Raw genomic sequence first — 26575 nt, 5'->3', positions numbered from 1 at the left:
TGCATTCTTTGCTGCCTACATAGTAGTAAGTACCACATCTTCATGTGACATCTGATTCCTTTTGTACCACATGCCTCATGCTATCAAGAACAGCTTCTCCAAGTCTCCATTATTACCTCTGTATTATATTTGCATTGCAAGATTTAACAAATTTGTATTGGAATCCTCTGTGATTAAATCTGGAAACTGATCAGACCATACTTCTCTTACAGTTTTACAGTTTAGTAGAGCATGAGTAATATCCTCATCCTCCTCATTACACCACCTACAAGAAGCTTCCACAACTTTTTGAGTTTTTAGGTTCTGCAAAGTTGGTAAGCCATTTATGCAAACCCTCCATGTAATGACCTTAACTCTAGTTGGCACATTCATCCTCCACAGCTTTGGTCAGAATTTCCTCTAGTTTTGAGCCTCTGAACATTCCCCCAGCTATTCATCTTTGCTTAGTGAATTGAAGAACTTGTATCCACTCTTAACACTATACACACCACTTTTTTCATATTCCCAAATTAAACAATCTAGTATAAGTTCTGAGCTCAATAAAATTTTGAAGATTTCTGCTGCTTGTTGTGCAGGAATTAAGCTTTGAATCTTAGCAACATTCCACCACTATGTTTCTCTATCAATGAGGCACTCAATTGTATCATGCTGATGAACCAAATCAGTTTCTGCAGGTTTAGGAATAAGCTTATGTTGTGGCAACCAATAGTCAGTCCAAACATTAATAGACTTCCCATCACCCACTCTCCATCGACAGCCTTTTAACAATTGTTCTTTAGCCTCCCAAATTCCTCTCCAACCAAAAGAAGGATTTGCTCCTATTTTAGCTTCTTGAAACTTGTTCTTAGGGAAATATCTGGCTTTAAAAATTTTGTGCAACAGAGAATCCTTTTCAATCATAATTTTCCAGCTTTGTTTTGCAACAAGTGTCATGTTAAAAGTCTGCAAGTCCTTGAAGCCCATTCCACCATTTCCTTTGGTCTCACACATCTTCTTCCAACTTATCCATCTAATTCTTTTTTCCTCTTTCCTTTGACCCCACCAGAAGTTTGTCATCTTACTTTTTAACGTAGTGCATAAGGTTGAAGGCAACTTAAAACAGCTCATGGTATATGTGGGTATAGAAAGGGCAACAGTTTTAATCAATACTTCTTTACCACCTTGAGACAACAATTTTTCTTTCCACTCTTGCAATTTTGATCACCCTTTATGTTTCAAATCTGAAAATACCCTTCTCTCTACCAATAATAGGAGGGAGACCAAGGTATCCAAACTTAATCGACTATGAATCAAGTTTAGACATTTCACCTAATGGGACTACCAACTCTCTAGTATGTGTGAAGTTTCAGTTTAACGAGACGAAGTTTCAGTTTAACGAGACCAACCTGGAAACCATTAACACCGACAATACACAAATATGAAGTACCATAGATGTTCTCCCTACTTATAACATCCAGTTTCAGAATCGAACCACACCACACCGTACCAAATCAATGTGGAGGACCAGGAAAATTGTGTTCCAACTACCAGAAGTCTTGCAAAATTTGGAAATTTTCAAAACTAAGGAGATTTGGTTGAATAGGAAGTTGGCAAGACTGCATTCAAACTAGTTGTGGCAATGAATATGAAGAAAGGAAGAAAAAGAATAGAGCATAAGGGAAAAATACACAAGCCTGTTGAATTTGGCTAGTTTGGAGGCTAAGATATTCAGATATTTCCTTCTCAAATACAAAATACTCAATTTTAAATCTTCAACTTTTTATCTAATAATTACCTAATCATTATCCAAACATATAACTCCATACAATTTTTTCAAACTTCAAAACAAAATACAAAAAAATAATACAACTTTCTAAATTTTAAAATAAAAATTATATTAAAAGTTATTTCCAAACAATTTTTTAACTTTATAATATTTTTATTCAATTTTTTTTCTCTCATTTCTCAAAATCCAATACAACATTTTAACTCAAATTATTTTATTATTATTCACAAACTATTTCACTATTATTCACATATATTATAAGATATTCCAAGGATTTGGCTTGAAAAGTGGCGATAATCTCATCTCATCTCATAATTTCTCATAATTTCATTTCCAAACATCAATCAAACACAAGCACTTTTCAATTTCAAATCTTCAACTTTTTTATCTAATCATTACAACTTTCACAAACTTTCAAACAAAACATAAAAAATAATGAGAAATGATACTTGCAATCGTGAGTGTGCAAGCATCGTGCAGTCGTTTTGAAAAAAGTAAATAAATATAGAACCCATATGAAAAGAAATTAATTTTTTAATAGTAGACTCCACTCTTTTTCAAAGCGACTGCACGACGTTTACGCATTCTACGACTGTATGTAGCATTACTCAAAAATAATATAAGTTTTTTAAATTTCAAAACAAAAATAATATTAAAAAAATATTATAACTTAGTTTTATTCAACTTTTTTTCTAACATTTATCAAAATTCAATAAAATATTTTAATTTAAACAATTTCATTATTATTCATAAAATTATGATCTCATCTCTTTCCAAACAAGCTCAAAGTGTCCAAACTAGCACTTACACTAATTGCGGCATAGACGATAAACTTGTTGAAATGGGAATGGCCAGACACTGATCTTGTAGCGCGTAAGCAAATCAAATACACATAAGATCTGATAACCATGCGCATTTGACATGGTGCAAATTTCAACATTGATGAATATAGACACTCATTATACATCCTTAAAAATATAGACACTATAACATCAAAATAACTAACAAAAATACTCGGAACTACAGGATGTGTTGGTCAACCAACTTAATCGGTAAGTATCCCTATTGGAGCACACCGCTACACCAATTACAACAAATAAAATCATGTGTATTAACTGTTCTTTTTTTTTTTTTTAATAACATTATAATGCCTTTGAAATATGTCATATGATTTAGGTTTTCCTCAACAAAACAAGTTCAAAAAACACATCAAAGTCAGAGCTAACCCAGATTCATAGGCCCGCAAACAAAACAAAGCAAAACCATATTATGCCTAACAAACTGAAAGAGATTTTTAATCCATGAACCCAAACCTCTAAGTTGCATCCGCAACCGTTCACCCAACCTCTCTCTCCATCTTCCCGAGGCAATCACCTCCGTCTACCATAAATCACATATGTGACAGCAGCTGCAACAGCAATAGCACCAGTAGCTCCCACCACCACAGGCCAATCCATGTTTAACCCCTTCTTCTCTCCACTGATAACGCTCTCTCTTATCCCATTCAGGCTCCCATTAATAGTATCCACTGCCTTCTCCTTCAACCCAGCAATCACCTTCTCTGCCTCCTCCATTTCCTTCTGCAATCCAACTACCTTCAACTCCATCAATTTCGCCTTCTCCTCGGACTCCCTCCACAATGCCTTTAAATCCAATTTTTCAGTCGTCCATTTCTCCAATTCAAACCGTTTCTCTGAGATCACCGACTCCAAATCCTCAACCTTCTTTCTAAACCCACCAATCTCCCTCTCTTTCTCAGCAATCTTCTCCCTCATCTCCTCCTCAATCCTTACTTTCTTACTCTTCTCCTCAATTTCCCTCACTTCCAATACCCCAACTTTCCTCTCCAATTCTCTCACTTTCCTCTCACCCTCCACCTTCTCTTTTTTCAAACTCTCCACCTCCCTCTCCAAGTTCTCAATTCTCACTCCCTTGTCTCCCAAAATCCTCTTCAATTCAACCAACTCTTTATTCGCCTCCTCAGCCTCGCTCATCGTAGAAATCAAATCATGTTGGAGTCTTGAGACCTCGGTCTCGAGCTCCAAAGCTCGCGCTGCAATAGCGTCAAGAGCTTTCTTGGCCTCTTCAGACTGTTCGATTTCCTTTTCCATTCCTTCGAGTTTTTCCTTCATCGATGCATTGTTGTTTTGCAGTTCTTCAACCTCTGCAGTCAATTTCTCGACTCGCTCTTTGACTTCGGCATTCTCGTGGACAAGCTGAAGCTTCTCAAGCTCCAGAGACTCGATCTTCTTGGTCAATCCAGAATCCCTAACCTCATTGTCTGTGCGCTGATCAAGATCGTAGAAGTTCTCTCCTGTCTGATTATCTTCAGCGTCGAACGACACACCATTGCTGATCGTCTCGTCCGCCATTGCCAACACTTCAAGTTCACAGAATTATCACAAATCGTAAGCTACAGTCAACGAAAGAGCGAAAATCGGAATTTTAATAATCTTTGATTGCCAAGAAAAACGAAGGGCAAATAATGGTTGAAAGCTCGACCAAAACAAAAACTAAGAAACTATTAAATTCATAAACAAACTCAAAAACGCAAAATCTTGCAATAAATTTTTCCCTAAAATTTTCCCTAAAAGAGAGATTTTCCTGCCAAACAAACATAAGCGAAGGAAATAAACACGATGCGTACAATATAAACAAATATATATAGAGAGAGAGAGAGAGAGAGAGAGAGAGAGAGAGAGAGATCTATCTAAACCTGAAGAAGATTCTCAGAAAAAAGAGAAACCCTAGTAGCAGCCGCACAATTTCCCTTCCTCTGGCTAAGACAATCTGCTATCTAGCAATAGAACTACAGTTGTTCAGAAAGAAAAGCCAAAAGAAAAACTCAAATTTCAATTAATTTCCCAATATTTCATGGCAGCCCAACAGTTAAAATGAAGTTAAGAGGAAGCAGAGGGAAAGAAACCCAAGGGATTGAGTAACGAAGATATACCCGAAAGAGTTGGAACTTGGAAGGTAGTATAGTATAGAGAGAGGTTGAAGAAATGCGAGAGAAATCTACGAACAGAAAAGGAAAGATTGAAAACTCTTCTCCAATAAATTTTTCCGAAAAATAATGGAAAAGGAATATTTCTGGGGAAAGGGAAAAAAAAGTAAGCCGATCTTTCTCTTCCCCTCCTTTCTTGTTTTTCCTTTTTTTTTTTTTCTATAAAGGGGACTGTAGTGGCGTCTGCGTGACCGAAATCTTATTAGGGTTTCGCTGATATTTCAGCGTAAGAATTTTATTCTCACAAATAATTTTTTATTTTTTTTTATTTTTTATTAAATATATAATATATATAGATGATGTGTAAAAAAAATTAATTAATTTAAAAAAAAACAATAATAATATATAATGTTTGAAATGATGAATAGTAAACCTGTATTGAATTTTTTTAGAGATAAAATATTTATAATTATGAATTGTATAATCGTTGTGTAATCGTTTTGAAAAAATTAAATAAAATATAAAATTTATATAAAAAAATTAATTTTTTAATAATTATTTTTATTTTATTTTTAAATAATTATGCAACATTTATATATTTTATAATTATATATAGAATTAGAGATCTTCCCTTCCCTTCTTTAATGGTTATTATTCCACCGCACAAAGAGATATAGATGGGATTAACGGACGGTCGATAATTGTCGAGAGAGAGAGAGGCTCTTGTGCTTTAGATCAGGGGGACAGCACCTTTGGACCACGGGCTTAAACTTACAAGCATGGGCGGAGCTAAAGTCCATGATCTGGACCCAATATTAGAAATTCAGAAAATTACAATTTCCTATCACAAAATTGTGAAATATCAAAAGTTTTCATTTTCAACATGAACAAAAAGAATATGCAAGGCACATATGCCCCATGCACATAACACCATAACTAGTGTATATATATATATATATATATAATATATACATACACATACATATACATACACATATACACACGCGCATGCATATTCCATTTGTTCGAATATGTGAAATATTTTTGTAGTTGCACAGCGTATAAAATTTTTTATCACGATTGTTTATCAAAACCTTGGAATTTATTTTCAACAACCAATTTAAATAGGATAATGGAATGGAAATCATTGGTTATATTTACATGTAATTGTATTCATATATTGACATATCTTACCAAATTTCATTGCGTTATCGAATAAAATTGAAGAGAATAATGAACAACAAGCAAATGGAAAATATGTATCTAAAAGTAAGAAAAAGTTACAACCACGTTGATAAAAATATAGAGTTACTACAACATAAGGCATAAAAATGCAAAACATAAGAAGACAAACATATGTATACAAAAGATATTGTAACGTATCAGTCTTGGATTTAGGGTATACAAGTAAATTTTCTAATAAAATTTTTGTTTTTCTATTATTATTATGATTATAGTTTTATCAGATTTTATAATTACTTTATTTTTAATAATTGCTATTATATTTTTAGTTGAAAATTGCTAGAGTTTTGTTTTAATAGTGATTACTAAATTGTATTAGATTTAAGTTCACTACGGTTTGGTTTGAAATTTAAAATTTATTGTTCTATCTCCACCAAACCTCATCTCTCGATTTTAGCCTCTTTTTACACACTTTAAACCTCAAATCCATACATTTCTTAGTGTTTGTTGCTAACATCCTAGTGGAAACCGACTCTGTTGATGAGTAATTTTCTCCACTCTGCACGTCTCCACTCTTTTGCACATGAACGTCTCTACTCTTCTAGAGTTTCTTTTACTTTTTTTCTTTCTCTATTTTCTACACTTATAAATCTTGCTTACCCCGTATACGTGAGGAGAAACTTGAAGCCGTAAGCCATCCCACTGGAACTTCTCCATACCGTGAGCTTTCCCTACTCTCAACCATCGTGCAAGACTAAGTTTTCCCCAAACACAGTAAGTCGACCCACCCTCTTCACGGAAACCATTTTTTTTTGTGAACCCCTGTTGTCCGAAACAAATCCGTCGCCTCTTCTCCGCAGTAGCCACCTCAAGAGGCGCCGAACCCCCTCTCCGACGACACAGAAACTGCCGACCTGCAGCCCCCACTGAGCCCACTCCTTTCCGATAAGCTGACCGCCGCCAGCCTTCTCTCTCTCTCTTTTGTTTTCGGTCTAGCTGTTTCTCTCTCTAACTCTTGCTTTCTCTCTCGGCGTCGCACCTCCTTGCCCAGAGGACTACCCTGTCTCACCGCCGTGACCCTTGCCAGCCACCCTATGCCGTCGCAATGGCCTTCTCCCTCTCTCGATGAGTCCATCGCAGATCCTCTCACTCTCTCAAACTCTTTGTTTTCTTTTGCTTAGTCGTGTATTTGGGTTCTAGAAAAACCCTTAGATTCTTGATGGGCCGTTGGGCCCTAGGCCCTTATGTGCGTGTGATGGGCTTATGTAGATGGATTCATGTAGTAATATTATTATGGGCCAGATTTCAACTCTTACAATATTATAATGATGTTTAAATAGACTTGTATTTTAAATTAGGGTTGATCTTATTTTATTTCATCAATAGTTTTAGTAATTTTATTGGGCTTAATACTTTAAAGGTCAGTTTTTAATTAATTAAATATATTAGTCAAAGACCATTTTTAATGAAGTGTTTAAAGAATTGAATTACATTTCAAAGTATATTATTGAGACTAATATTTTGTTAATGTTCTTTTGTCTATTTAGTAGAATTTAATAAAATTTCTATGTTAAGAATTTAATAAAATTATGATGTTAAGAATATTTCATAGAATTTATTAGGTTTCCTATAAGATTTAATAATTATGTTAAGAAATGAAACTTAGTTTAAGAATTTAAGTTTTATGAATTATTTTAAAATAGCTAGTGTATTCTACTAAATTTATAAATTAGTATTTTAAGTAATTTAAATACTAGGATATATTGATTATAGTGTTAAACAAAAGATTTGTTTAACTATCTTTTAGATTGTGAATTTAATTAAGATATTAGTACTTATTTGTTTCCGAACAAATTTAGTGATAGTTATTATTGTATATAGGTCACAAGTTACGAAGTGTTATTCAAGAAGAAGCGCAGCGATGTAAGTAATTTGATCAAAATTTGGATCATCACAGTTCAGCTTATATACATGTATTATTCAAGCCAGTTCATTGACAACCATTATTTATGTACCACTCATGTCATATGCAAACATGTCATCCAGTATAGCATACGATCATGTTATTCCGCATCATGTTCAAATTCAGAAATTATAATTTTGTATGTAATATGTCATGCATCTCATGTGTATAAGATACATAAGCCATCTTAAATTCAAGTGCAAGATAAGATCAGATCAGTTAATAAGATGGCCATTCAGATGCATGGTACCAATGCAGTTCAGTTTCAGGGTGGATGTGCAAGCCATGAACTTAGTCGTGGTCCACCATAGTATGCCAAAATACTAACAGCGGCTCCCCTTACTGTAGCGGGACGTGGGGTCGGTGCACAACCTCGCACACAAGGTTAAGTATGTTGGCCAGTCAGTTAAATCAGATAAATTAGTTAAATCAGTCAGATCAGTCAGTTAATTCAATTAAATTAGTCATGCATAGCATAAGCATCAGTATAAACAATCATGAATTTAAACTCTCAGCATGAAAATTTTTATGAAAACCTTATGTTTTCAAAATAGTAACCTCAATAAGCTCACCTAGTGCAGTGTTTTCAAAATCACAGTGTGGAATGTCCAAATTCGGTTAGAGAAGTTTTATTTAGATACTTGGAAAGATCTTAGCCACACATTGTAAATAGTATTAGACACTTGGCACAAAGAAAAACCATTAGATAGAATTGTGAAGGAAATCAAGGTGTGAGATCATGCCATCTAAGCAAAACTTTATTTCGTCTGATCAACAAAATTGTGCCAGAACAAAGAGGGTTTCAATCCTAGGAAAACCCTAAATGGTTGGAATCCAATTCAAACCCAAAATTTTGGTTGAAACCGAAACCCAAAATGGTTTCCCAAACCCTAAAGTTGGCCTCCAAACCCTTTTTAATCCGATTTCTAGCATTGTTTTTAATCACTTAATTAAATCACTTGCACATGCTATTAATTAATCAAATTCTTGTTATGACATCATTATTCAACCTTTTAAAACCTTGAAAATTTGATTGGGCGAAGAAAAATTGAATTTGGGCTTGATAGCATCTCAAACCCTAACCAAACCCCTTTTAAATCCCAAATTGTAGCCCACTTGGTTGAGGCCCACCAAGGTCCACGAATTTGGTCACCTTGACAAAGTTTCTTGAAGAAGTTTCCTCCCCCACATGGCAGACCATCCACTGCCAATGGCTGCACCCAATAGTGCCTTGATGTAAAGGAGAGATCCATCCCATCAACCTCCATATCTCATAGCTGCTGCAGGCAGTCCTTACTCCTCTATATTCTCCACTTTATGTCACATAGCCACCTCCAATCAAGGGTCATTCAAACCTATAACTTCCCCCTCTAGGAGTCTAAAGTCATGCAAGACACATTTCACTCATTTTTATTACTTCTTCACCTCGTTCTTAGAGAGAAACTCAAAAGAGCTCTTTCAGGCAGATTTTTAGATCTTTTTGCATGGAGATTTTTGACCCCTTGTAAGTATTTTTGCATGATGACTCCTTCACAAAAGTTGTTCTTCTTTAAGTTTAGTTTCCGTAGATATCTTATTAATCTCATTCCATGCTCACGTGATCAGTTAAAAGTATTTTTAACCATGGAAAGGTTATTCTGGGCGTGAAACTGGAGAGTATGTTATCTTTTGGGATTTTTGACCAAGCTAATGGACATATCTTGGTCCGAAAATTTTATGGAGTATTTTTAGAATGTGTTTATGAATGTTCATTGAGGTTTTGTTGCATGAATAAAGCTTTTGGTCATAGATTTCCTTAAATCTAGAAACTTGAGAACTGGAAGTGGAAAAACAGTTTTTGTTTTGTGAAAGTTTGAATATTTTGTGGTTTAATCTTATTCCAAAAGTTTTGATATTTTTATGTGATGATCCTAAGCCTCTTATATACATGTTAGGATGTTAGTTTTAAGATATTTAGTATTACTTTTAAAGATATGATTTTTCTATGTAAGAGGATTTCGGTTTGTTGGGTTAGATCCATGTTTTATTGAGTTTTAGCCATGTGATTTTAAGTTTGATGGTTGGATCTTTTTTAGGACACATTTTTTAAACCATGTGATATTTTATTTTGAAGATCATATGTATTTAAGCCATGGATCAAGAGATTGATCAAAGTTAGTTGAGAGAAAAGTTTCTGTTTTTGGACTAAGTGGAAAACCAAAAACTCCAAGTATTGTTTTGTGACTTTTGGTGACTTTTGCTTGATGATTTAAAGCATGGTTGATCTTAGGATGATGTTATGAATATGTTAGAAGTAAGATTTGATTTTTTTGGAATTCATGGAGATGTTTTTATTAAGGTTAAAACTTATGATTTAAGGGTTTACTTTTTGTTTGGGTCTTCTTACAAAAAGTTTAGTTTTGATGATTAGCTTTTTCTTAATGGATATTTTAAGTATGTTTTTTAAAATTAGGATAGGAAGATCTTTGTTACAAAAGTTTGGTTTAATCATAGATTTTGAGGATGGAAGAAATTGCAGCCAAAAATCAAGGGAAAAAGACTATGGATGTTTCGGCTTCAGCCATAGTGAGTTTTCCATAGTTGTGAATGGTTTTAAATTTTTTTGAGTTGGTATTTGAGTTTAGGACAAAATTTACATTAGACTAATATAAATTTTGGTAATTTTTGGAGTTTGGATGTAAAATCCTTAAGTTAGGGGTAGAATGATCATTTTTCCACATGTAGAGGGTAAAATTGTAATTTTACTATAAGTTGTCTCTTTTCACATTGCTAATTGTTAATAATTAAATTTCTAACTTTTAGAATACCATCTTACAGTTCTTCTTGTTTCGCATTTTATTCTCGTAGAACGCTACTATCGAGATAAGTTAGCTCTTAACTTAGTATCAGTTTACTATGTATGTGTGATGGGTAAAGGAACTACAGTTTAGAACGTATGTTGTTATATATGTCATGTTATGCCATGTCATCACATGTTTATCTATTACATGAATTATTTTGTCACGAAATACTTATCTATTACATAATATATTCTGTCTCATGTTACTACTTGTTGCAAGTTTGTCACATTACGTATGCCATCTGTTACATGTATGCCATGTCACCTAATATTCACTGTCACATGTTATGCCATGTTACGAAATGTTGTCTATTACATGTTATACCATGTTACGAAAAGTTGCCTATTACATATATGCCATGTTTTCAAATATATTTTGTTCCATTTATGTCACAATGTATGTCATGACTGTCATCTTAAGTTCATATCAATCATGATCCTAAGCGCTAGGATAGGATAATATCTAGTGAAACTTTTTTGTTCATGTTGGAGTGTCTAAATAGGTGTGAAATTCTTTGGGTTGACGAAGTACAGTCAACAGGTTGCGAATGGGGCCTAACTGGATGGTCACCGGAGCACGCTAGGCACTAACGCCGATTAAGCTACACTTTATTTTACGTGTGTCCACAGCAAGTGTGGCACAAAAAATTCATGGGGCCACAACAACTTTGGAGTATGAAGTATGGAGCCACAACATTTGTAGAGCATACACTACGTGAGACACAGCGATTGTGACACGTAGAATACATAGGGCCACAACAACTGTAGAGTACGTATTAATGCACTCACAGCTGGTATAGACACCTGTGTTGAGATGCAGTAATCGGCAAGGACACATGGCTCAAGGAGACTCATGTAGCACCCATATGGTCACTTTATTAATTAAGTCTATTGAATAAGATTCCAAGTACATGTATTTCACGTTCAAGTCATGCTTCACGTTATGTTATGTTCAAGTTTACATTCATGTCAAGTTTCAAGTTCATGTGAATCATGTTAACCCCATGAGATAAGAATACGCTATCATGGTAATCCCATGAGATAAGAATACACAATCATGGTAACCCCATGAGATAAGGTTATGCAATCATGGTAACCCTATGAGATAAGACTACTCTATCATGGTGATCCCATGAGACAAAAATATGTTTCAAGTTCATGTTTATGTCATGTTATGTTCACATTCATGTTATGTTCAAGTTCAAGTTCACGCTCATGTTATGTTATGTTCACGTTCACGTTATGTTTCAAGTTCACGTTTATGTTATGTTATACTCACGTTCATGTTATGTTTATGTTCATGTTATGTTCAAGTTCACGTTCATGTTATGTCATGTTCACGTTCACGTTATGTTTCAAGTTCACGTTTATGTTATGTTATGGTCAGGTTCATGTTATGTTCAAGTTCATGTTCAACTTATATATGTTCACGTTCATGCTATGTTTCAATTCCATTTTATGTTTCAAGTTTACGTTCATGCTATGTTGCTAGTCCATGTTATGTTTTAAGTTCACGTACATGTCATGTCATGTCAAGCTAAGTTTCAGTTTCAGTTCAAGTTATGTCATTTATGTCATGCTATATGTCAAGTTATGTTATGCTATGCTTACTTACGATTTTGATTATGCATTCATGCTTTTACTGACATGCATGTATCATTAACTAGGAGGTTAACTAGATGTCGTAGACGCAATAAGGAGCTTGCAGCCTCCATAGTTAGGTCTTTGGATAGTATTTTGGCATTGTTAGTCGTGTTACCCGAGTTACTCAACGAACTAACCCAATAGTGTATTTTGGCAATGTAATTATAGAGCCAGGTCAGAGCCGGGTCTTTGTTGTTTTGAGATTATAGTCTTCTGAGACTCGTGATTTAATCGTGGATATTTATTTTTTTAAATATGCATGGATTATGTTTTAACTATTTGGGATATTATAAGTTTAGTGCATAGTATTGCTAAAAAAAAATTATCTACTGTGAATATTGCATAATGCTAAATGCATATTAGGAACATTCCATCTTATATGTCATGAACTGGGACAGGTAATCTTGTGTTGAATGTCCCGATACTTCAGATGTCCGTCTGATCCTAAGCGGAATCTGGGGGCATCACAGGCCTACCTGACAGCATTCAAAACACCAAACAGGATGTCACCTTATCAGCTCGTTGATGGAAAAGTATGCCATCTACCCGTGGAACTAGAACATAGAGCCTATTAGGCAATGAGAACATTGAACTTTGATTTACAAGCGGCTGGCAAGAAGAGAATATTGCAAATCAACGAGATGGATAAGTTCCGCAATGATGCTTATGTGAATACTCAGATTTACAAAGTTAAAACGAAAAGATGGCACAATAAGCATATTATGAGAAGGGAATTTGAAATCGAGCAGAAAGTTCTACTATTTAACTCAAGACTTCGACTCTCCTTGGGAAAGTTGTGCTCTCAGTGGTCGGGACCCTTTGTGGTGACCTTTGTCTTTCCCTATGGGGCGGTTGAAGTCCATCACGAGACAAAATACACATTTAAAGTAAATGGACAGAGATTAAAACCCTATATGGATGAAGACTTTAACTCGAAAAATTGTTACATCGATCTCGCCAGTAATAAATGATGAGAGGACCGTGTCTAGCTACAAACTTTAAATAAAGCGCTTTTGGGAGGCAACCCAAGTTTTTTTTATTTTTGCTTAATATTATCCATTTTCTTTCATCTTATAGGAACGAAGAGGGGAGGAGATCTCCAAGGAGTACACGGATGCACCTTCAAGGGAAATATTCAACTGGAAGACCAAAAAAAAAATTTAGGGGAGCATCTATTACCTTCTCTCATTCTTTGCTTTAGTTTTTCTTCCTTTTTCCCATTGAGGACAATGTGATATTTAAGTTTGGGGGGAAAGGATATTATTTTATTCAAAATAATAATAATAATAACAATAATAATAAGAATAAGAATAATAATAATAATAATAATAATAATAATAATAATAGTATGGTTTGATGAATAAAAAGCTTATAATAAGAATATGAATGAAATTGATTATAGTTTTTAGAAAAAACTCTCATTGCTTAAGTCTAGTTTTTCATTCTTTACTGTGTGGCCAACAAGAAAAGCCGATGAGAGTCATCCACAAAGGCAGTCGAAAAGGTATGGAATATTTTAAAAAAAAAAAAATCCGATCTGCCTAATAGAGGGGTGAAGAGAGAGATACATAAAAGTGCAATAAAGAGAGGTATGTTGAGAGATTTACAATGATTAAGAAGAGATGTTTATGTTAGAAGTGAGAATGTTCTATTTATTATGTTGATGTTCAAACTTAAGTTCTCTTGCTTTGTTTGAATCCTACATTTTCTTTGTAGCCCTCACTCTAGTCTTACATTACAAGTTTAATAAATACCTATTGATCCCAGGTGATAGTTTCTGCTGTACATTAGTGGAGACTGATTTGAAAAGCAAGCCTATGAAGTTTTTAAAGATTCATTATTTATTTACTTGTTTGCATAAAACTATCCGGGGAGCTAATGATGAAGTAAGAATGATGGGTAGCATGAATGTAGGAATGGATAATGCGGTGAAATTGAGTTTTTAATTAACTTTTGGACTTGATTGATCTTGAATGATTCGTTTGAATTATAGACTTTAGACAATCTTTGAGACAATAAATTTTATGAATCAAACCAATGCTTGTTTTAATTGTGTTTCTTTCTTCTTTGCTTGAGGGTGAGCAAAGCTTAAGTTTGGGAGTACTTGATAAGTGTTATTTTTATGTGATTTTTATCACTATTTTATTTATGAAAAATATCATTTTCCCTTCAATACTATTGATTTAATTTTATTTATACAGATTTTTATTTATTTTCTTGGATTTGATGGAATGAGAATATTTAGTGCAAAAGGAGACCATTTTGGTACAAAAAAAGAGACTACGGATCCAGACCGATAAGAGATAGCAAGATCTAACGAGAGCCAATGAGATTTGGGCGAGGAGCCTTGTCCCGTGGGTCGCAAGGAGATTTCTCTCGCCCAAAGGCAAGAAGACTTACATCTCGGTAGGCGAGGAGACTCGCGACCATAAGGCACGATCAGAAGGTGCAAAGACTTGGCGACAAGGCTCTAGGCAGTTAGATTGGGTGACTAGTCTAAACAATCAACTTAAAAGACCAACCTAAACGATATTGTGGGCAATAAATAGAAAAGACGAGCCGAGTCTTTCACCCGGTGAGGAGTCTTTCCACTAGGTAGGCAAGGAGAGGCCTGTTCCTTTGTAACCTCCACACCCGTTCATTTGTGACCTCCACGCCCACCAGTTATATTCAGCACACACGGCATCTATTAGTCTCTACCCTTCTGAGTTCCGCAATCAATCTATTGGCAACTAAATCCTCCTGAACTCTGCAAATCAAGTCGCATATCACTACATCTTCCATTTTAGATAATTTCGATATTCTTGGGATAATTTCCTTTTATGTTAACATCTATCTTTAGAAACTGATTTTCCATTTTGTTTTCGGATTTTAATCTTGACATCTATTTCATCCCATGTTGTAGGAAGAATAGAGAGTCTTTGGTTTTTGAGTTTTAGTTTTGAGTTTTAGAGAGTTTGAGTTTAGGTTTGATAATTCAGAGTTTATTTTTTGAGTTTCTGTCAAAGAAGCAGATCTGGGGGAGAGCTGAGGCGAGAGCCGCATATTTCATCAACTGATTCCAACGAATAACACCAGTTTTATTCTTTCTCTTTTTAATTTCATTATGAATTAATTTTATTTGCTAGAGCTTTGATATAACCTAACATTGAACACACAATTTATATTCTAAGTTATTTCATTTTCAATATTTTCATGATTGAGTGTTTTTTCCTTGTTCTTAATGCTTACAATTTTTAGCTAACTATTATTCGATATTTTGGATTGCAATTAGACCAAGAGGTGATTTGTGATTAAAACTCTAGGATTAAACACCATTAGTTGAGCTAAAGCATAGATGCTTTACTGCGACTAGTGTGATTTTCAAGGAAAATCTAAAAAACTTAAGGAGTCTTCAATTAGTTAAATTCACATAGAGATATGGAGTAATTAGTTGGAGATATTTTTGGTATTGTTCGAGAGAAAATATTGAATAATTAAGGAAATTTTATTATCAACTTGAGATAATTAAGATTCTATTACAAGAAAGACTAAATTGTGTGGGATTTGCTAGGTGAAGTCAAATGCTCTATATCTATTTTTATTATTTTTCAAATCTTAATTTTAATGTTCTTTTCTTCAGTTTAATTTAGATAAATTATTCTTCAAATTTCGATTTTCTAAATAGTAATTAATTTAGTCAATTTCAATATTCAATAGCATAATTATTCCCTGTGGGTTCGATAATCGTTTTCTTTAAAAGAGTTTACTACTTGTTACGATTATGTGCACTTGCAGATATATTTTTATGTGAACAAGTTTTTGGCGCTGTTGCTTGAGAATATTATTTGTTATTGATATTGATACCAGCTAGATTTTTACTACTTTGGATTTTATTTTATTTTATTTATTTTAAAAATAATAATTTTAAATTTGATCTCAGCTTGATCTTTTTATTTTCAGGAATTAGAAGTGCATGCACCGATCTAAATCATTAGAGCATACGCTTTTCGATTCTGAGATTGAAAGAACCTTACATTGGATCAATAAAGAGAAAAAGAAAGAGGTCGCCGCATCTAAAGTTAATATGGCCAACCAGGAGCACAAGGTGTTAAGAGACTATGTGATTCCCTCGGTCAATGGGTCAACGTATAGTATATGACAGCCAACTATACAGGCCAACAACTTCGAGATCAAGCTAGCCATTATTCAAATGATCCAACAAACCGTCCAATTTAGAGGGCTGTCACAAAAGGATCCTAATGCACATGTGTCCACATCACGACCTCCCCGCCTGGCTTCAAGTACAAACATTTTACAATGGTTTGGGACCCACAAATCGATCTATGGTTGATGCGGCTGCGGGAGGAGCATTAATGAGTAAGACCCATAAAGTCGCATATGGACTTATGGAAGAATTGGCATCCAAATTATCAATGGTCTGCAGAGAGAGCAATGCCAAGATGACAAATTTATCACAACAATTAGGTAAGATGAACGTTAATGCTATTTAAACTAATGTTATTTGTGATCATTGCGTGGTAAATCATTCAAGTGTAGATTGCCAAGTGGGGAAAACTTTTGTCCAACCGAGTCATGAATAAACTCATTACGTGTCCAATTTCCAACGTCAAAATAATCTTTATTCAAATATGTTCAATCCCGGATGGAGAAATCACCCTAATTTTTCATGGAGCAAAAACCAAGTGCCGGCTAGACCACCTCAACAGTTTCCATAGAAAGAGAAGATGCCAACACTTGAGGATATGTTTATGCAATACATGCAAAAGACTGATATGGCAATGCAAAAGGTTGATAAGGTGATCCAAAAAAACTCGGCTTCAATCCGCAATCTTGAGGCACAAATCGGTCAGCTCTCCAACATGCTTACCGAGAGGACAACTGGGACCTTACCAAGCAACACTGTGACCAATCCGAAGGAACATGTCAAGGCCATAAAGTTGAGAAGTGGGCAGACATATGACCATCCACAGTTGGTAAATACTGAGCGAGATGAAGAAGCTACTGAAAATGTGAAGTTCAAGAAGAAAGAAATCGAGTACGAGGTGAACGAGACCAACAACCGACCAACAAGCTAAGAAGACTAGAGAGAATAAAGGGGCTGTAAAATCCAAGAAATCTAGGGAGTATATTTCTAAAAACTTATTCTCCTTCAATTTATGATCCACCAATTCCTTTGCTGCAAAGATTAAAGAAAAATTAGATTGATAATCATTCTCTAAATTTATAAGCATATTTAAGCAATTGCATATTAGTATTCCTCTCATTGAAACTTTAAAGTAAATGCCTAAATATGCAAAACTTTTGAAGGATATATTATCAAATAAGCGGAAGTTGGAGGAGCATGAGACTATGATGCTGACTGATGAGAGCAGTGCAATTTTACAAAAGAAACTGCCGCCTAAGTTGAAAGATCCGAGGAGTTTCATGATCCCTTGCACTATAGGAAATTCCTATTTTCATAAAGCTTTATGTGGTTTAGGGGCAAGTATTAATCTAATGCATTTCTCTGTTTTCAGGAAATTAGGCATTGGAGAAACAAAGCCGACCACCATCTATGGCGCCCCCAGCCCTCGCTTGGGATTGGACTGTGATTGAGACGCCGGGACATATAACACAAGGCTACACACCCCTCGAACATAACATATAATATGCTATGCACCTAAGTACACTAGCAGTATGCAATAACGATGCAGAGGAAAAATTAATAAAAGTCAGATAACTAAGCAACGCAATAAGCAATTGCAAAGCACATGGTACCATAAACTAATATCATAACCCAAAAGATTGTCCCAAAACATAAACATAGGCCTTAAGGGAAAAATATCCCAAAAGCATGAAGTATAATTTTAAAGTTCCCAAAACACGGGATTCCCACAAAAGAAACATAACTCCACAAAAGATGGCCATAAATGTTGTTGCCTTCTCTCTCTTTTATTTTTTTTCCTTTCCACAAAACACTTATAATCCCGTACTCTTCTTAACCATCATCCCATCAGGAGATAGACACCAGAAGACCCCAAGGGATTGCCAAGGCTCGGGCCGTAATAGACCTAAATCCTTTGCTATTGCCTTTGAGTCAGCCGAAGCCTTAGAGGCTCGCTCTAAGTATGTAGACAACTGATCCATGTTCCACCAAAATTTCAAGTTCTTAGAGGGTTGATAGATTGTAACATCAACCTATGTCTCACTAATACTATGTAAGATCTCCCTGAGTAACTTAGCCGTGTGAATTAGTACATCCACAGTGTAGTCTTGACAAGCCTGAACAATAAACTCATCTTCTATCAGAGAACTGTCCTGGTTCATGTTTCCTGGGTGTTTGGGGTATCCATTATAACTTCTACCATTCCGGTGGGGGAATGGTAGTGGAAACTACCACAATGAGATTTCGAGATATCTCTGCAAGTAATCACACAACATACCACAAATAATACAAGCATACAAAAAGTATATCATGATATGCGTGCATGGACATGTACTTGACTTATGCCTTACCTAAGACTTGACTTATGTACTTGAGCATTTACAAAAGATTTGTAACAGAGACTTAAACTTTTCATAAAAACTTCTTAACTTTTTCTTATTCACATGATCTTATTCAGAACTTGCCTTATCAGAATATATCACAAGATTTTCATCGAGTGATCATTATCATATGAGCTCTTATACTTGTTCAGAGCGTGGATACAACACAGCTCCCCTCCTTACACCGCGTGTTCCTGCTAGTTACTGCACCATCAACGGTCCATACACCGTGATGAATACATCATATACAGAGAATCATATTAAGCCGACCTTACTTCGTCGGGTTACATGTCTTATGCACTCACAAGCATTAGGTGCTTCCTCGCTCCGGCATTCTTTAAAAAGAACCCATCCGAGGCTAGTCGACTATTCTTCGTCAACCCAGGGGTTACCACTTCATTCTTAAGCACCTACTACTTGGGGTCGTGATAAAACTTTTTCTTTGAAAACATTTTCTTTGAAGACTCTTTTGAAAATACTTCTTTGAAAACATTTCTTTTCCAAATGCATGTAACATGAGACTTAACATGCTTACTTATACTTGACATATGACATATGAAATGCCATGCATGAAATAACCAAGCATAACATGTTCAATTCATAGCATGATTACATGGAATACATGAAACTTCCAAACACATTCATGAAACCATGGGAACATGCTTAGGCCGAAACACTTAGGGCTAAAAATCATGAGATTCATCACTTAAACATGTTCCCATCTTCAAGCATATAACATAGGAATCAAAGCATGATAAAACAAAGCATGAAATCATGACATTTAATTAAGATCCAAAACATACAACACATGTTATGGCCGAAACATCATAACACATAATCCATCAATCTTGAACATATGAAACCGAAACATATACAAGTATTTCATGGAATTTTCATCAAAAATTCCAAACATGAAATCCCTTCCATAGATTGATACAAGATCATTTTCACATAATCAAATAATCAAACAAGAAATAACCAATAAAACAAACATGGAAATGAAAGGATTTACATAATCATATACAAGTGTTAACCAAGAGTAGGTTGAGTGTATACTTACAAAATCCTCATAAAAGAATACTCGCAAGCTATAAATCCGAACATATCATATTAGAAAAAGCATCTAAAACCCTAACTCATGTTCATAAGTGCGTGTGTGTGTTTCTAGGGCATCACTTGGTCTTAAACCATTCGGCTTTTAGGGTTATTAGGTTAAAACCCTCTTCATTTCACACATAAGGTAGAACCAAAACTTAAGGTAGCCAAGAATACATGAGATGGTCGAAACATGGAGGATAAATCCCCCTTTCGGATTGAGAAAAGATTTGTGTGTGAACTAGGCTTAGGAAAACCAAATCTTACCTTGCAAATCCTTCGATAGTGCTTAAATCATTCTCTTGCAAGGATCTTTCTTGTTTGGTTGGTGAGAAAACACAAGAGAATGGGAGAGAGCATTCAAATGAACTTGAGAGAATTGAGTGGAGAGAGTGGAAACTCATGCAAGAATCCGAAAAATGGCAAGTGAAAAGCCTCCTAGGAGTGTACCCTTCTCCTTATATAGAATCCATTCACTTCCCTCCTTGTTTGAATCAAAACCTTTGCATATGAGACAAGTGGCAAGGTTCCTTCTTCTTCCTCTCTCAAAAATTGAAAACCTCTTGGAGTTCCCCACATAGATTGCATTGGGAAGGGGAAAATTTTGGAGGTGGCATGTGAGCTTCCTTCCTTGGCCGAAAATCACATTTCTCTCTTATGCCCTTCCATTCCTTTAACAAGTCAACATCTTCTAAAGTGGTAACTTAGTAAAACCATGAATGACATTTCCTATTCCTAACAAAAGGCTCTTGGCATGGAGGACAAGTGGCATGGGCGTGTGCCCTAGCCTTAGCCGTCCCCTCCTTTTTCCATTCCCAAGGTGTTGCTTCATCTTCCCCATGCTTATTCCCTAGGTGACCCTTCACATTTCATTGGTCCACAACATGCTAGTTGAAAACCCTAAGGGCAAACTTGTCCTTAATAAAAGTCTCATCCCAAAAGTCTTCTAGAACCTTGGTGCATGTTCGACACATGGCAAAGACTTAGCAAGATTCGAAATCCCGAAGACCTCCTTCCAATTTCCTATGCAAAGCTTCTAGAAAGGTACCATTTCATTTCCCTAGGCTTCCCTTTCCAAGAAACTTACTTTGGAACTTGATTTTGGACCAAAAACAATGGGCTAGGCATGTAAGCCCATTTTGGTGCTTTCCTACACCTCTTTTCCCCCTTAGCCCACTTTTAAGACTAGGTTCAAAGCAAAAATATTATTAGGTCACATAACACTTAACAAATTTATAATTGGATCATGGGCCTAAACCATTGGACCTAAATTCGCAAGTAAGGCCGAAATTCTAAGATAACTTGTAACGTTCGTCCTTGTGGTGAGACTTTTTACAAAATGATTTTAGAAAAGACGAGGGGAATTACCATTCGATTTAAAACTTTTTGAGTCCATACCCAGGGTGCAAGACTCTACATTATAAAATAAAATGTGTTTTGAGAATAAAAGAGGTTTACAGTGGAAAACTTCAATTTTAACAATAAAAGGCCTCTAATACATTTAAACACTCATGCCTAGACTTTTGTGCTTTTCCCCATGGGTTGTGTCCGTCCTAAAGCGTACTTCTCATTCAGTTCTTGTTGGGGAGGGGCATACATAAAAATTAAAATGAGTCGATGACTCGTAAGCATTACTTCATACAGTTAAAATATAATAACATAAATTTTCATTCATGCATTCATCATAACATACATACTATACGTGCGTTCTTTTGAAAACATCACTGGACGAGGTTTTTCTTTAAAAATGGGCTTTCTTTTCGTAAAACGTTTCTCCCATCAGTGCCTTCATTTCTTCAAGAATTCGATGCATTCATGCATTCATACATTCTTTCTTATCACTTTCATTGGCTGGTACACACTGTTACACCCCGTGTGTTGGGGTTAGCAGTCTTCCTTTGGACCTGGACTCTGCCCATGGCCACGGGTTGGGACCCTTTTCAGTCAGGGGCAGCACTGGGTGCACTACCAGTACTACTTACCCGATATTGCAATAAGTACTTTACTATGCTAAAACCTTCAGGGACCACTTACGGTCACTATCTCTTCCCAACTCGACGTTCTTGCCGTGAGTGCTCATCACTAAAGTGAACCTGTGATTCACCATAGGATTAAGACACTAAGACCTTCGTCTTACTCTTCTTGCTGACCATATTCCGACGCATGATTTCGACCGACAGAATCTCTCATCCCAATCCTAGACAATACACCCGTCACTACTTTTATGCACCTTAGCCCACACTAAATCCTCATTCCCATCCATACAAGCCACACGGCTCTAAGCCAACTCTGAGACTCAAGCATCGTGTAACTATGTTTATGATAGATTACCCATTACATATGGTGAATCCGTATTACACATGTGTATATCCATATTACACATGTACCTTACCCCTTTATCACCCGAGACCAACATATAACATGTTGATCACCTGCTCGTAGGGACAAGGGCCATACTTTGATACCAACCTTCTCTTAATCGGGCTAGCATGACTCTTCATGCTACTCATCCCTTTTGACAGTTCATCCCAACACTTAACACGACAAGACTCCATTCATAACCATGCCTTACGTCACGTCATACAGCTTGAGACTACTCCCAAGCTACACCGTGACCTTGGCACATCACCTAACATCCCACAATGCCATTCTTACGCCAACTCCTAACTCATCATAAGTACGGTTCCTCAAGTACACCTAACATATCGTGACATCTCATCACGATCCTGCTGTGCCATGCCTACGCTAACTCCTCACCCGTCATAAGCACAACTGCTGGTAACCATGTCACTTCGTGACATTCCCCAGTCCTGCTTCCACTGCGCACTCTTATACTTGTTCTACTACTTCACCCATACTCCTAGCCATGGGTCAATTATGGTGACACTTGTCACCTCAAACTACTGGCCACATCACAGCTACTTCGGGACATTGTTCTACAGTTCCCGACTCACCATGCTCTACGCCCATCAACCACACAACCATCCTTATCTTTGCGACATGCCACATGGTGTGTCATTGCATCTCTTGGAGTACACTCCATGTATACTCATTTCTCACACGCTATGCCAAATCACCACTATGGCGTACATGCCATATGGTGCATCACTCCATCACATGGAGTACACTCCGTGTGTACTCCCTTCATACATACTACGCCACACACAGAGTACACTCAGCGTGTACTCTTCCCATTCCACATGCCACATCACCAATATAGCACATACTCCACAACCATACTACATAGCACAATCCACAACACTTCACAGCACACTTCCCAACTATGCCCAACACTTCATAGCGCACTACACAGATATGCCCAACACTTCTCTACATAGCACAACACATCACAATACATCGAACTCCACAATACTAACAGCACAGTCCACAACCTAACCAACCAACTAACATTTGATATAAATAACAAGGGATAGAGGGTTATACCATCGACAGGATAACCCGTACGTTATTCGCTGATCATCATAGTCGATGACGCTAGAAGGGTCATACATGGTGGCTAACCCACGTACGATGGCTGTTTGGGCATTTGGATAGCTAAGTGTGGTCTTGGAAGGGCTCATAGTGGCCTTGTGATGGTGGCAAGGAGTGTAGCACGGCAGATCTGGCCATGTGCAGTGGCGGTCAGTCACACGTAGTGACTGTCCACCGTACATAGTGGCTGCCCACCACATAAAGTGGCGGTTCAGGTTTAGGGTTAGACCAAGGGAGGTCAAGGGAGGTTGCTGGTGGAGCCGTGGAGGCTCGGTGGTGGTGGCACGACGGTCCATGGTGGTGAAGGGGAACTAGTCGTGTGTGAGAGGGAGAGATGCCGTGAGAGAGTGAGGGATAGTGAAGGAGCATAGGTGGCAGATCGGGGCCATGGGTGGTTGGGATGGGTCGGTGGTGGCCTGAGGATGCCGGAGAGGGTGGTCACACGTCGTGGGTGGCGGCGTACAGTGGTCGAGGTGGCCTAAGGGGGAGTGGGCATCCGTGAGAGAGTGAGGGAAGGTGAGCATGCATGGTGGCTCGGCTACACGTGGGGATAGCTAGGAGAGGTGGTTCGTGGCCAAAGGAGGTCCCGGTGGTGGTGCAGTGGCTGGAGGAGATGGAGCTCCGCCGTGGGTGTGGAGAACCCGTGCAAGAGAGAGGTGGACTTCGTGGGGGCAAACGGCAGGGAGATGGAGGCCGAGCTCGTTGGAGGAGGATGGCCGATGGGAGGGGAGGCTACCGTGGAGGTGGTGGCTCCAAATGATTGCGCACAGCGGCGCAGCAACATCAAGCCCATTCGGGCTGTGCACTACCGAGAAAGAGGAAGAGAGAGCGTGAGAGAGGAAGAGCGGTGTGGGGGGACTTGCCGGAGTGATATGGTGCCGGTGGAAGGGGCGTGAGGCTCACCGACGCATGGCGGCACCGCGCTGGGCAGTGGAGGAATCGGGCATGGGAGAGAGCTGCGTACAACGTACGCAGAAGGAGAGGGAGGAGAGAGAGAGCCGAGGGAAAAGTGAGGGAGAAAGAGAGAGGGGCTGAGGTTTTATTCTAAAACCTAACGTCTGGGGATCTACGCAACGATCTAACGACGGACCTCAAACATTGATTTAAAATGCATAAATGTTAATTTAATTAAAAGCACTGAGAGAAATTAAGATAGAATATTATTTAAAATAATATTCATTCATTATTAATAAAATGATGAAGTCTTATTTAACATCTTTAAAAGAATAAAACCATTTAATTTAATTAGAGTTTTAAACATAATTTAAATCCCATAATATTTTAAATAACTGAAATCATTTATATAAAATGATTCCCCACAATTATAATATTTTTCAAGCTCTTCAAAGATATTATAATTGAGTTATTTAAAATATTACTTAATTAAATAACGATGGGAATATTCCATTTAAAATACACATAACTTCAAAAAACAAAGCTAGCTTTAGAAATCACATAGTATCTTTGAAAACATGCCATTGGGGTTCGACACGCATAATGAGGCTTGCAGAAAGAATAAGTCTTACGTCAGAAAGAAAGAGCGTGCGTTAGAAGGAAGGAGCAGGGTGTTATATAACTCTAGTCACTCTTCTCTTGGGCTTAAATCACTATCTCAAAGGCTTCTAAGACTCCTAAAATACCATGGCAACCTAGAACAATTCTAAGGGCAAAGCCTAGACGAAACTCGGGCCATCACACCATCTCTCTATAGTTGGTGGACAGATCTATTAAGTACCCGAGAAGACTCATAGAGAACGTACTGGTGAAAGTTGATAAGTTCATCTTCCCGGGTGACTTCATTGTGCTTGATATGAAGGAGGATAAGGAGATTCCTTTGATACTAGGCTGACCTTTCCTGGCGACGGGGAGAACTTTAATTGATGTCTAGAAAGGGAAACTCGTTTTAAGGGTCGGCGAGGAGCAGGTCACTTTTGACGTGTTTAAATCTATGGAACTCCCGTCCAAGGTACATTCTTGTTTTCAAATAAGCGACCGAAACATGGTCAAGGCCGACGAGACTTATGGAGCCGAATTCCCAAAGCTACCACTGGAGGTATGTCTTACCCACTCTACGTCTATTGAATCCGAAGATTAAAAGGTAAAGGAGTGTGAGAGATATTTGGAAGCTACACCTTCCCTTTCTCATTCAATAAAATCGAAAGTGGATGAGTTAAACTCATCTCAGCAGATGCCGCCCAAAGTTTGAACTCAAACCGCTTCCATCAAATTTAAGGTACGCTTTCTTAGGCCAGGACTCTACTTTTCCAATCATTATTAACAGTTTTTTGAGTGATGTAGTGGAAGAGAAGTTGATGAGAGTCTTGCGGGAACACAAGATGGCCTTGGGCAGGACCATCTCGGACATCAAAGGAATTAGTCCTTCAATTTGCATGCACAAGATTTTAATGGAGGATAATTTTAAACCGATCATCCAACCCCAGAGGAGATTGAATCCATCAATGTAAGAAGTGGTACATAAAGAGGTATTGAAGCTGTTAGATGCCGGGATCATTTATCCATTCTCAGATAGTGCATGGGTAAGTCCAGTGCAAGTCGTCCCAAAGAAAAGAGGGCTAACCATATTCAAGAATGACAACAATGAACTGATACCGACGAGGACGGTCACGGGATGGTGAGTATGCACAGACCATCGAAGACTGAATGATGCAAATCGGAAAGACCATTTTCCCTTACCGTTTATTGATCAAATGCAAGAAAGACTTGTCGGCCACGCCTTCTACTATTTTCTAGATGGATATTCAGTTTACAATCAAATAGCCATTGCATCCGAGGATCAAGAGAAGATCACTTTCATCTGTCCTTACGGCACTTTTGCATTTAGGCACATGCCTTTTGGCCTTTGCAATGCGCCAACCACTTTTCAAAGATGCATGATTTCCATCTTCTCAGATATGGAGAAAAATGTTTTAGAAGTCTTCATGGATGACTTCTCGGTTTTTGGTCATTCCTTTGATAACTGCTTATCTAATTTATCTTTGGTTTTGCAGAGATGCAAGGAGACAAATCTTGCTTTAAATTGGGAAAAATGCACTTTAGGTCAAGGAGGGAATAGTGCTTGGCCACCGCATTTCAAGGGAATTGAGGTCGACTGAGCAAAGA

At 37.0% G+C, this 26575-nt stretch overlaps 1 protein-coding gene across 7 annotated transcripts; it reads right to left on the bottom strand.

Moving 5' to 3' along the window:
• Nucleotides 1–2743: 2743 nt before the first annotated feature.
• On the bottom strand, nt 2744–4960 carry LOC108993502 (peroxisomal and mitochondrial division factor 2-like). Of its 7 annotated transcripts, none has more exons than XM_018968442.2 (3): nt 4719–4960; nt 4482–4558; nt 2744–4145 (listed from the first exon to the last, which is right to left on the bottom strand). In XM_018968442.2, exon 3 carries the CDS (start codon nt 4135–4137, stop codon nt 3136–3138), a length of 1002 nt encoding a protein of 333 aa, XP_018823987.1. In that variant the 5' UTR covers nt 4138–4145; nt 4482–4558; nt 4719–4960; the 3' UTR covers nt 2744–3135. The 7 variants fall into 7 exon arrangements, with proteins under 7 accessions (XP_018823987.1, XP_018823988.1, XP_018823992.1 ...); XM_018968443.2 differs by having other exon boundaries at nt 4482–4562; nt 4719–4940; XM_018968447.2 differs by having other exon boundaries at nt 2744–4178; nt 4482–4562; nt 4719–4938.
• Between the last annotated feature and the right edge of the window lie 21615 nt (nt 4961–26575).

This window comes from Juglans regia, chromosome 1 (genome assembly GCF_001411555.2).
Source record: "Juglans regia cultivar Chandler chromosome 1, Walnut 2.0, whole genome shotgun sequence".
NCBI classification, from domain to species: Eukaryota; Viridiplantae; Streptophyta; class Magnoliopsida; order Fagales; family Juglandaceae; genus Juglans; species Juglans regia.
Note: the sequence above shows the minus strand (reverse complement) of the source record. Positions and strands in the feature narration are given on the sequence as shown.

Bases quoted from the DNA above. Each gene is read 5' to 3' on its own strand.
- LOC108993502 (XM_018968442.2), bottom strand. From the start codon at position 4,137: ATGGCGGACGAGACGATCAGCAATGGTGTGTCGTTCGACGCTGAAGAT.